This window comes from Dysidea avara, chromosome 10 (genome assembly GCF_963678975.1).
Source record: "Dysidea avara chromosome 10, odDysAvar1.4, whole genome shotgun sequence".
Taxonomy (NCBI): Eukaryota; Metazoa; Porifera; class Demospongiae; order Dictyoceratida; family Dysideidae; genus Dysidea; species Dysidea avara.
The window spans coordinates 16490835-16504261 of record NC_089281.1 but is presented as its reverse complement, the minus strand read 5'-3'; the positions used below and the strand labels follow the sequence as shown (position 1 = coordinate 16504261).

The following is a 13427-nucleotide window of genomic DNA, read 5'->3' as shown; positions in this document are numbered from 1 at the left end:
ACATTCGGTGAATGCAGGGGGCCTATATTGAATCATGCAAATAGGGGTAAACTGCCTACATACTAGGAAAGGAACATAATGTTTAGGTGAAAATGGGATATTTTGGGGATCTATGTTTCATTTATACAAGACCTCAATAAGATGAATTCATTGCATCACATTAAGTTGCCATGTCACCAAGCCACCCTGTTACATTCTCATGAGAGTGTAAACAGTAGAACGGACTATATTCTGGTATGGAGGGTGTGATGAAAATGTTGAATAAAAATTTCTTTGCTATTAAAAATTGCTGGCTGCAAAGAGGGAACAAAATACATGAAATTACAAAAATTGATAATTAACAAAATAAAAACAAATTAGCTAAAACAAACAATTTCATAATGCATATTATTGATATGAAAAGTACATAGTTGATTAATTAGAGCATTAACTAGGGAATAGGTTTTCAACATAGCACATCAAAATTTTTCATTCGTAATTAGTTATATAGCACTCACATGAGACAAACTGCTTTGGAAACTTCTGAGAACAAACTCTCATGTAAAACAAATACTTCTTTTCCACTTTCCTTGAGGCTCTCATGATACTCAACCATATCACCTGCACAGCATGAATAACACTATTAATGCTAAAAGATCACCTTTAAAATTAATTGTAGAAGTTTTCTACAGGTGATTCCACAGGTGAACTTTATATATTATGCTGATGTTGCTGTTATTGATGCTGTTGCTTTTTATTGCCTAGCTGGACACTGTTATACTTTTCTAAACACTCTAAAGGTTTTATTTTGGCACTGAACTTCCTATAATAGGTTATACCTACGTATACCCCCACCTAGTAAGTGGGTGCTCTTTGCTTACAGGTGGCTCATACAAGTTGCAACATGACAAAGTGGCATCAAATGTTCATTGGCATCTGTGTGGAAAGTATGATTTGGGGAGACCTATGAATTGGTGAAAAACTCTGTGGTTAAAATTCTTTGGGATTACATCATCTACACAGACCATACTATACATGCTAAGAAGCCTGATATTGTTGTTGTTGACAAGTCTTTGTATACAGTGTCATTAATTGATATTTCAATTCAAGCAGATCCAAGAGTTGTCATAAAAAAGGATGAAAAGATAAATAAGTATCAAGATCACCAATTTGAGCTAAAATGTTTGTGGAACAAGAAAACCTTTGTTATTCTAATTGTGATTGGCTCCGTTGGTTGTGTGTCTAAGCAGTTCCAGTCATTCTGCAAATCTGTTGGTGTGACATCTCTGAACACATATGTTTTGCTGAAGTCAGTGCTGCTTCAAACTGTAAGAATTCTATGACAGATTTTGCAACTCTCTGGATCAGGCTGCTCTACCAGTATTGATAGGATATTGTTTGCATGCTGTGTTTTTTAATAACAATAAGATGAATAGAATGGCATATTTCAATTTATTTTCATTGGTTCCATTTGACTTCATATTTTCCATTGGACCTATACTTTCAAATTAACTTCTAAGGCTTCTTTTGTGATTGGGATCTTTCTAAGGTGTTGTTTAGGTGAGTGTTCTATCAGGCTGAAGCTTTGCCAGAGCATGCATTTGGCTAAGTAGATTATACATAAACAGGAATTTGAAAAATGCATGATTGTGCCGGGTTGTCACAGATCCAGTCATAAATGGCCATAGGTTAGGAACTAGTGCTGGGACAAATGTCAATTTTCTACATTCGAATATTCTATAAATAAAGTAAACAAATGTTTGAATTCAGTGGTGGATCCAGGCTTATGGAAGGGGGGTCAAAATGAACTGAGGCACCACATTGTCTGGTTTGGTAAGGTGAGACCAAAAAAAGTCATAGCCAGCTGACAATAGCTACCCACCTCACCAACTACACATCTATCACTGATAAACTATACATAAAAATTCTTACATAGCTCGCTACACACTGCTCTAATACTGTGACTGCTTTATTAGTGTGACTGCTTTATTAGAGTGACTGCTCTATTAGAGTATCTCGATCTTGGTATACTAAAAATTTTTGGAGGGGGTCAAGAGCCCCCTTTGATCCCCCCTGTATCCGCCTACATTCTTGGCTTTTAAACAATTTTGGTGCTTAGCTGTTATGATTCCTGCTTTAGAAAACAATCTCTCTGAAGAGGCAGATGTAGCAGGTATGCCAAGGTAAACCTTAGCAAGTTTCGAAACCTGTACTCGTTCATATTCCACCAAACCATTACATCAGAATTACGAGGTAGTGACTTCTCAAGCAAAAATTCTTCAAGTTCTGTATCATTTTCAGAGCCCTCTGAGTCATTGTCATCTCATAACAACATATCCAATGCTGCTTTTTTTTCTTTTTTTGCAGGTTGAGTTTCAGATGGCTCCTTCTCTTTGACAGCACCACACTAAAAGGTAGGGTTTCTACAATCAACATCCTTCCATTGTGATAGCTCTTCTCTGACTGATTGTTACGTCATCCGTAAGAAATTCAAGCTCTTGAATCGAGGATCTAACGCAGCAGCTAACACATGTGGTGAATCCGGTACAATTCCATCCAAGCTCCATCTTCTCATGATGGATTCTCTAACAGCAGTCTTGAATGCAATGATACTTGCTCAATCACCTTCCTCACTGTCCATGCTAGTAAACACATTATGCATTATTGGCAAAATGCAAGATATTGACACTTTTTTTTCTGTACAAAGAAAATGGTTGCTAATTCCAATGCTTCAAGTAATTTAGCTAACTCTTCCAGTAAAACCCACTGATGAGCTGTGAGATCGAGGGTACGGTCTTGCCTTTTTGTAATGTTGTATCTGAAAGTAGAGGTGTACCGATATACCGATACATATCGTATCGGTGGCCGATATAGACATTTCTACTATATCGGTGGGAGCCGATATTGCTGCTAAAAACCGATACGATACACCGATATACAACTGAACTATCTTGAGGACACTGTCCAATGATCAAGCCACATTATCAACCCTATTATTTATCTGACAAGGGCGGGAAACAGCAGTTATTTTCCTTGGCTAAAAGCAGTACGCAACGCGAAGCCATCCAAGTGTGTAGATAATTACTGTTTTATTGGCAAAGCTTACCAATCATACAACAAACACTCATAGTGGTGGGCCTGGAGAAACAGCAAAAAGATGAACCAAGAGCACAGCATAAAACAACCAGCCATCTCTACAAGTCATTAAAATGCAGAATAATCCGGACTAATCTTGGCAGGGGCATGTATTAAAATATTTGTGGGTGCCTTATAGTCTGAGTGTCAATAGAGGCCACACCACCATAGGTAACCAAGCATAGCCAATAATCTTAAGACTGTCGGCTGAAGCTGCACATATCACCATACTACCTGTACACAAAAGGGCTACTTCCTGGAAGTTATGTCATTTTGATCACGTGATGAAATCTCATGTTGTAGTCTACACTGATATGAGGGTTCTCGCATAGCCAGACCACTACTTTTCTTTTTTGTGTGTGGGTGGGAAATCTAGGGCTGCTTAGCCAATCAACGTTCACTGAAAACTGGTGAAAGCATGAACAGAATTTTTATTGTCATTGTACCACACCCTACTTTACACGCCCACACACCAAAGTGGCCACACGAGACTAGTCTCGCATGGCCAGACTGCTTTTTTACGTATTAAGTGGAAAAAAGGGTCTTGTGCAACTCTAATAGCTGTTTACTTCTGAGCTGTCCCCAGACATTGGGGATGCTAATCGAATAACATTGGCCACAAAAGAGGCGCCAAAAATGTCAGTAAGTAAACTCAAGATGGCTTCAATCTGTTTATCCTTTAAATGAATCTAAATTTGCTCCAATGTCTCTCTTGTAGCATCTTGAAAGATCATACTCATCATGTAACAAGACTCACAACCGGACCAGGAGTGTACAAATATTTCCACCTCATCATTGGTTTACTGACATCATTGACACCTCTTTTGCAGCCAATGTTATTCAATTAGCTTCCCCAGAGTCTGGGGGTGGATCAGAAGTAAACAGTTATTGGAGTTGTACCAGACCCTTTTCCCACCCAACACACAGAAAAAGCAGTCTGGCCACATGAGACTACATATGGCAAGGGGGTGACACACAGGCACTCACTGTAGGTAGATCTGTGACTGCGGTCAAAGTCTAAGTCAAAGGCAACCAAAATCATGCCAAGTCAACGGTCAAGGGTAAAAATTTCCAACCCACAATCGAAAAGTATTGAAATATCGTCACTAAGTCACTGGTCAACGATCGAAAAAGTCTCTTGGTCACTGGTCAAAGCGAAATTTCAGCCAGTCAAGACTTTGACTGCGGTCGCAGATCTACCTACAGTGAGTAGTCTCACGTGGCCAGACCACTTTTTTTCCGTGTATTGGGTGGGGAAAAAAGGGTCTGGTGGCTCCAATAGTTGTTTACTTCTGAGCGTCCTCATAACATTTAGTCTCGCGTGGCCAGACCACTTTTTTCCGTGTATTAGGTGGGGAAAAAAAGGGTCTGGTGCAACTCCAATAGCTGTTTACTTCTGAGCCGTCCCCAGATTCCGGGGATGCTAATTGAATAACATTGGTCACAAAGGAGGTGCCATGACGTCAGTAAAACTATGAAGTATTCCCACACTCCTGCTCCGGTAGTGGGCCTTGTTACACGATGAGGATGATCTTTCAAGACACTATAAAAGAGACATCGGAGCAAATTAGGATTCGTTTAAAGGATAAACAGATCTCGAATTTACTTACTGACGTCATCGGCGCCTCCTTTGCGGCCAATGTTATTTAATTAGCGTCCCCAGTGTCTGGGGACGGCTCAGAAGTAAACAGTTATTGGAGTTGCACCAGACCCTTTTTTCCCCAGCCAATATGAAAAAAGTGGTCTGGCCACGCGAGACTACATAACATTGGCCACAAAGGAGGTACTGATGACGTCAGTAAGTAAACTCAAGATGGATTCGATTTGTTTATCCTTTAAATGTCTTTTTTATAGCATCTTGAAACAAGACTCACAACCGGACCAGGAGTGTACAAATATTTCATTGTTTTACTGACGTCATGGCGCCTCCTTTGCGGCCAATGTTATTCAATTAGCGTCCCCAGAGTCTGGGGACGGCTTAGAAGTAAACAGCTATTGGAGTTGCACCAGACCCTTTTTTCCCCTCCCAATACATGGAAAAAAGTGGTCTGGCCACGCGAGACTATACAGTGAGTGCTGTGTGTCACCCCCTTGTACGGGTACCGCCCACTACAATAACTACACAGGCGCAAAGTTGCCCACCGAGAAAATGCAGTGAATTAGCAAATTTTAAATCAGAAAACACACACACACGCAATTACACGAGTGCATCTTACAACTGAAATATACTTACCATTGGACGCTATCATAACCTCAAGCTCAGTAGCTAAACGCATATATAGATACTGTACAGCGGTTCTAAGAGACCTTGCGCGGCAACAAGACGTCACGTGCAGTAATTATTGTTTGAACTTCAAAAATGAATTGATTTGATTGGACGAACTGTTATGCACGTGATTTTCACTTGTTTTGTTGTCGCGCAAGGTCTCTTAGAACCGCTGTAACAATTATTAATGAAAATTCATATACAAGTTCACACCGCTGTATCACGTGAATGCAACTTTGGCGGGTGACCCTTCTCTGCGGATAGTTATAAAAACCAGAATCGAAATGGGAAGTGAAACAAAATCAGCCTACACTCTAGTGGAGGACAATCACTATATTATGCACAGTTACACTATACTATATGCACGCAGTACCTGTTTATGCATCAAGCAAGACTCCAGGTGGCAGATTTCTCTGCACGGTGCTTATCGATTAGTAGTTTCGCGGCGCCCGACCCTAAAAAGTGGGTCTGGTGAAAAAAGTTTGAGCTCTGGAATGTTTAATGACGTTTTACGTGTTACGTAAGTGCACTGTTTACTTAAGTGTACTGTTTACGTCACGAAATCCATTCAACCAGATCCGCTTACAGCATCACCAAACTAATAGCGCTACTTTATTTATTCAACATTAAAACGAACCCAACAGAATTGTATGGTTGTTTTCTCAATGAGTTTAAGCGGCAGAGTCACCGGATGTAATCATAGATAGTATATCTATGATCAAGACACACGGTAGTGTGTCGTGCGGCCCAAGAAGCCGGCGTGTAACACCCGTGAGTATATTGACAGGAAGAAAGAAAACACAATTTTCGCACCTCCGTAGCTCTATGCTGCCTTGATGAAATAAGACGATTTTTGCTGTGGACATGCCCTCAAACTGCAGCACTCTACGTTCCAAATTTGAGCGAAATCGCTTCACGCGTTCCCGAGATATGCGACTTCAAAAATTGGCTTAGTTTCTTCGTTTTTTTTCTTCTTATTTTTCTTTTTCTTGTTGCACACTTACAAAAACTGCTATAAAACTCGAACGCCATATCCGATTGCCTTGAAATTTGGCACACAGAAGGGGAATATACAGGCGCATCTCGGTACCAACTTTGGCTAGAATACGATACACAGGCAAAGAGTTATGAGCGATTATTCACGAAAAATAACACCAATATGTTGTCACGCCTACAGGGTAAACCGCGTATGGGAAGAAGCTGAAAATCGGTGGGTGAATAGGTTAACTATTGAACCTCAAACCTTTTGTGGTTTGAAAGAAATCGAGTTAAAAAACAGGAAGATACAACGAAAAAACCAACAGTGAGTAACAATTACGCAAACAAGATTAGCTAATAAAAAAACGACTGCTTGCCACGCCTACCAGATACACCGCTTGGGGTAATGCTTTGAAAATCGTTATACAGATGGAGTAATCATCTTAGAAAGGCTCATCAATGGTGTAGAAGAATCAGACTTAAAGCCACGGAGTTATAACACGAAATCCAACTTGGTGCAGCAAGTGCGAGATCGAGATACTCTAATAGAGCAGTCATCCTAATAGAGCAGTCATCCTAATAGAGCAGTCACCCTGAAGAGAATTCAAGAGATCAGCTAGAAATAAGAAACCTGTATAGAGATCAGCTACACACAAGTCACCCTGTAGAGAGATCAGCTAGAAGAAGTTACCTTGTAGGGAGTTCATGCAACTATGGAAAGAGATAGTTCAGCTAAAAAAATCACCTTGTAGAGTTCAGCTACAAAGAAACCACCATGTAGAGAGTTCAGCTACAAACAAATTGCCCTGTGGAGAGATCAATAGAAGAAGTTACCTTGCAGAGAGTTCAGCTACAAAGAAACCATCATGTAGAGAGTTCAGCTACAAACAAATCTCCCTGTACAGAGATTAGCTAGAAGAAGTTACCTTGTAGAGAGTTCAGCTTCAAACAAATCCCCCTGTAGAAAGATCAGCTAGAAGAGTAGGGACTTGCCGATTATGCTGGCATAATAATGAGCATAATAGGTGCCTGAAAGCATTGAGCATAATGCTAGTATAATAGGCAGAAAAGTTGTGCAATGCTATAAATCCTTGCTTATCAAAATACATAACCAACAAAAAGATCGATATACTCTAATAGAACAGTCAGTAACTCTAATAAAATTATCAGGTAGCTGACTGTTCTATTAGAGTATATCGATCTTTTCTGTGACATGTATTTTGACAAGCAAGGATTTACAGTCTGTGCTTCAACCACTTACTGCTTTTCCATAAAATGCAAAGTTATTAGAAAAACATGGGAACTGAGGTAAAAATATTCAGCATAATTTGAGCATAATAGGTAAATATTAAGCATTAATTTAAGCATAATAGGTAAATTTTTGAGCAGTGCAGCATAGCATAATAGGTAAAATAATGAGCATAATCGGCGGGTCCCTATAGAAGAGGTCACCTTGTAGAGAGTTCAGTTACATAGAAACCATTGTGTAGAGAGCTCAGCTACAAACTAGTGACCTTGTAGAGACATCAGCTAGAAGAAGTTACCTTGTAGAGAGTTCAGCTACAAAGAAACCATTCTTTAAAGAGCTCAGCTGCAAACAAATCACCTGTACAGAATTCAGCTACAAATAAATCACCCTGTAGAAAGATGAGCTAGAAAAAGTTACCTTGTAGAGAGTTTAGTTACAAAGAAACCACCATGTAGAGAATTCAGCTACAAACTAGTGACCCTGTAAAGACATCAGCTAGAAGAAGTTACCTTGAGAGAGTTCAGCTACAAAGAAACCATTATTTAAAGAGCTGAGCTGCAAACAAATCACCTAAACAGAATTCAGCTACAAACAAATCACCATGTAGAGAGATCAGTTAGAAGAAGTTATCTTGTAGATAGTTCAGCTACAAGCAAATCACCCTGTAGAGAGATCAACTAGAAGAAGTTAACTTGTAGAGAGTTCAGCTACAAAGAAACCATCATTTAGAGAGTTCAGCTTCAAACAAATCACCTGTAGAGAGTTCAGCTACAAACAAATCTCCCTGTAGAGAGATCAGCTAGAAGAAGTTACCTTGTAGAGAGTTCAGCTACAAACAAATCACCCTGTAGAAAGATCAGCTAGAAGAAGTCACCTTGTAGAAAGTTCAGTTACAAAGAAACCACCATGTAGAGAGTTCAGCTACAAACTAGTCACCTTGTAGAGACATCAGCTAGAAAAGTTATCTTGTAGAGAGTTCAGCTACAAAGAAACCATTCTGTAAAGAGCTCAGCTGCAAACAAATCACCTGCACAGAATTCAGCTACAAACAAATCACCCTGTAGAGAGATCAGCTAGAAGAAATTACCTTGTAGATAGTTCAGCTACAAACAAATCACCCTGTAGAAAGATCAGTTAGAAGAAGTTACTTTGTAGAGAGTTCAGCTACAAAGAAACCATTTTGTAAAGAGCTCAGCTGCCAACAAATCACCTGTACAGAATTCAGCTACAAACAAATCACCCTGTAGAGAGATCAGCTAGAAGAAATTACCTTGTAGATAGTTCAGCTACAAACAAATCACCCTGTAGAAAGATCAGTTAGAAGAAGTTACTTTGTAGAGAGTTCAGCTACAAAGAAACCATTTTGTAAAGAGCTCAGCTGCAAACAAATCACCTGTACAGAATTCAGCTACGAACAAATCACCCTGTAGAGAGATCAGCTAGAAGAAATTACCTTGTAGAGAGTTCAGCTACAAAGAAACCATCATGTAGAGAGTTCAGCTGCAAAGAAATCACCACTGCCCAAATTTCAAGGCAATAGCTCTTTCCAATCTGAAGTTATCAATTGTCAAAGTTGGCAAATTGGATGTGTGTGGAAGGCCCCTTTTCGCAAATCCGGTCACATATGTATTATATATATAATTTGTACATTTACTGATAAAATTTTTAAAGTACATCTACTTCATCTTTTCTTCTTCCTGTAGTAAAGAAAAAAAACATAGGTTAAAAAAGTCCCAAAGCTGGCCTATGGGCCGGCTTTGGGGTATACAAATACAAAAAGAAATGAAATCTAATCCAAAACAGCCAAGCTGTAAAAAAAGTGTGCGGCCCTCAGAAAGGCTATGGTGAAAAAAGATGTGAAATCCAAGGTGCACAAAATTCACCTGAATTGTTGTTATTAAAATTTTTACCATTAACCTACCATCACAGCCATTTCTTGGCTGCCACCTTGGATTTCACATCTTTTTTCACCATAGCCTTTCTGAGGGCCGCACACTTTTTTTACAGCTTGGCTGTTTTGGATTAGATGTAATTAACCGTAAGCCGCGAATCTTTTGAAATGTACGCATACATAATCAATTTGAAATGGAGCGATCTGATTGGAGCTTCCAACATTCCGGCAGCGCCAAACTTAATGAAGGTTAATAGTTTAACCGTGGTTAGCACACAAAGAATCACGCACGCCTCCAGCCAATCACACACATGATGCAGAATGCGCCAGTTGTTGACTCGTGTGATCGAACTTCAACTTGTCGTGCGTAAAAGTGTGAGACGGTGAACAATGACATTTCTACCTCACGATATCCTACAGTAGGTTTTTGTCTCCCCGTGAACCACTGTGACAGCCGTCAGTTTGTGACCATAAAGATGTTCAAGCAAGTTGCACTAGTTGATCGATAGTGCTCTAGCCGTGGTGGCACTGATACACACAAACAGATCAACAACTGATTCTATCGATCGATCCCCCAGTATCGTATCGCCGGGTGAGTTGTCACCTACCACCAGAAGTCCCCACAAACCAGTCACCGGTTTAATACTGTGCCTCCTCCCTTCAAACAGGAAGGGAGTGAAATATACTAAATCCTGGAGATAGGTGTAGAGGGTACCTGGCCTGTTAGGGTAAGGTTGTTGGAATTTTCTTTTTAAAGGAATTTAGGCATGAGCTGACCACAAATTAAATTGGATTCCACATTTCTTGTATGTTTTAGCTCGTAGGAGGGGAATAAAATAAAGGGGATGTTAGCTAGGCTTGGTTCAGTGAGGGACAGGTGGATTGGCAGCTACATCAGTAGCACTCAACATGAGCTACGTCGGTAGCACTCACAGACATGAGCTACGTCGGTAGCACTCACAGACATGAGCTACGTTGGTAGCACTCACAGACATGAGCTACGTCGGTAGCACTCACAGACATGAGCTACGTCGGTAGCACTCAGACATGAGCTACGTCGGTAGCACTCAGACATGAGCTACGTCGGTAGCACTCAGACATGAGCTATGTTGGTAGCACTCAGACATGAGCTACGTCGGTGGTAGCACTCACACATGAGCTCCATCTCATGCATAAGCTGTATCACTACATATCAATGTGAGCAATGTTGGAAACACTCAAATGGGGTAAGTTGGTACTTAAACATGGGCTACATCTCACAATGAGCTACATCGGTAGCACTCACACATCAGCTACGTCAGTAGCATGCATCAGCTACATCGGTAGCACTCAAACATGAGCTATGTCGGTAGCACTCACAGACATGAGCTATGTCAGTGGTAGCACTCACAGACATGAGCTACGTTGGTAGCACTCATACATGAGCTGTATCACTACATATCACAATGTGAGCAATGTTGGAAACACTCAAATGGAGTAAGTTGGTACTTAAACATAGGCTACGTCTCACAATGTGAGCTACATCGGTAACACTCACGCATCAATTATGCCGATAGTACTCAAACATGAGCTACGTCGCTAGCACTCAAACATGACCTATGTCGGTAGCACTCACAGGCATGAGCTATGTCGGTGGCACTTACAGACATGAGCTATGCCGGTAGCACTCACAGACATGAGCTACGTTGGTAGCACTCACACATGAGCTACATCTCAGGCATAAGCTGTATCACTACATATCACAATGTGAGCAATATTGGAAACACTCAAATGGGGTAAGTTGGTATTTAAACATGGGCTACATCTCACAATGTGAGCTACGTCGGTAGCACTCACGCATCAGTTATGCCGATAGTACTCAAACATGAGCTACGTCGGTAGCACTCAAACATGAGCTATGCCTGGAGTACTCAAACATGAGCTATGTTGGTAGCACTCAAACATGAGCTACATCGGTAGCACTCAAACATGAGCTACATCGGTAGCACTCAAACACGAGCTACGTCGGTAGCACTCACATGAGCTACGTCGGTAGTACTCAAACATGAGCTATGCCTGGAGCACTCAAACGTGAGCTATGTCGGTAGCACTCAAACATGAGCTACATCGGTAGCACACACATGAGCTACGTTGGTAGCACTCACATGAGCTACGTCGGTAGCACTCAAACATGAGCTATGCCTGGAGCACTCAAACACGAGCTATGTCGGTAGCACTCAAACATGAGCTACATTGGTAGCACTCAAACATGAGCTACGTCGGTAGCACTCACATGAGCTACGTCGGTAGCACTCACATGAGCTACGTCGGTAGCACTCACATGAGCTACGTCGGTAGCACTCAAACATGAGCTATGCCTGGAGCACTCAAACATGAGATATGTCGGTAGCACTCAAACATGAGCTACGTTGGTAGCACTCAAACATGAGCTATGCCTGGAGCACTCAAACATGAGCTACATCGGTAACACTCAAACATGAGCTACATTGGTAGCACTCAAACATGAGCTACTTCGGTAGCACACCTCGCTACATCGGTAGCACTCAATCTGTCAGTAACACCCAGACATGAGCTGTCAGCAACACTCAGTCATGAGCTACATCAGTAGTAGCCAACATGAGCTATGGTGGTAGTACCGAAATGAGGTAAGTTGGTACTCAAACATGAGTTATATATCACAATGTGAGCTACGTTGGTAGCACTCAAACATGAGCCACATCAGTAGCACTCACACATAAGCTACATCGGTATCACTCAGTTGGGTATTACTCAGTTGGGTATTACTCAAACATGAGATGTGTCAGTAGCACTCTAACATGAACTATGTTGGTAGTACTGAAACGAGGTAAGTTGGTACTCAGACATGAGCTATATATCACAATGTGAGTTACGTCGGTGGCACTCAAACATGAGCTACATCAGTAGCACCCACACATGAACTACGTCGGTAACACTCACATGAGCTATGTCAGTAGTACTCAAACATGAGCTGTGTCAGTAGTACTCAAACATGAGCTACGTTGGTACTACTGAAATGAGGTAAGTTGGTACTCGAACATGAGCTACATATCACAATGTGAGCTACGTTGGTAGCACTCACACATGAGCTACATTGGTAGCACTCAAACATGAGCTACCTCAGTAGCACTCAAACATGAGCTATGTCAGTAGCACTCAAACATGAGCTACATCGGTAGCACTCACACATCAGTTATGCTGGTAGCACTCAAACATGAGCTACGTCAGTAGCACTCACACATGAGCTATGCCAGTAGTACTCACACCTGAGCTATGCCGGTAGCCCTCAATATGTCAGTAATGCTCAGACATGAGCTACATCAGTGGTAGCCGGACACGAGCTATGTTGGTAGTACTGATGAAAGGAGGCAAGTTGGTGCTCAAACGTAAGCTATATATCACAGTGGGAGCTATGTTGGCAACACTCAAATGGTACTTAACATGAGCTGCATCTTGTGATGCAGGCTATGCTGGTCGCACGAGCTGCATCGGTGGCATTCAAGCATGAGCTACATTGGTGGCACTCACACATCAGCTACATCAGTAGCACTCACATGAGCTATGTCAGTAGTACTCAAACATGAGCGGCATTGGTAGTGCTGAGATGAGGTAAGTTGGTACTCAGACATGGGCTGCATGTCACAATGTGATGAGCTACGTCGGTAACACTCACACATGAGCTACACTGGTAACACTCAGACACGAGCTACATCGGTAGCACTCAAACATGAGCTACATCAGTAGCACTCAAACATGAGCTACATCAGTAGCACTCTTGCACCGAGGACTTTGGACATACATTTCTGGCAGATCACTCGTGCCCATATTATAAATACGAAATTCGCACACCTAACTGTGCAATATCTTGAGTGAATGAGATATACGCACTGGTACCACTCAAACAAGAGCTA

The 13427-nt window shown here is 41.3% G+C and overlaps 1 protein-coding gene across 1 annotated transcript in view; it reads right to left on the bottom strand.

Annotated features, from left to right (window-relative positions):
• The window catches only part of LOC136237086 (uncharacterized), a 186013-nt gene that overhangs the window by 163710 nt on the left and 8876 nt on the right, over positions 1-13427 (bottom strand). The window contains exon 2 of the mRNA XM_066027363.1: positions 498-600. Coding sequence (XP_065883435.1) covers positions 498-600 — 103 coding nt within the window. The remainder of the gene's footprint in view (positions 1-497; positions 601-13427) is intronic.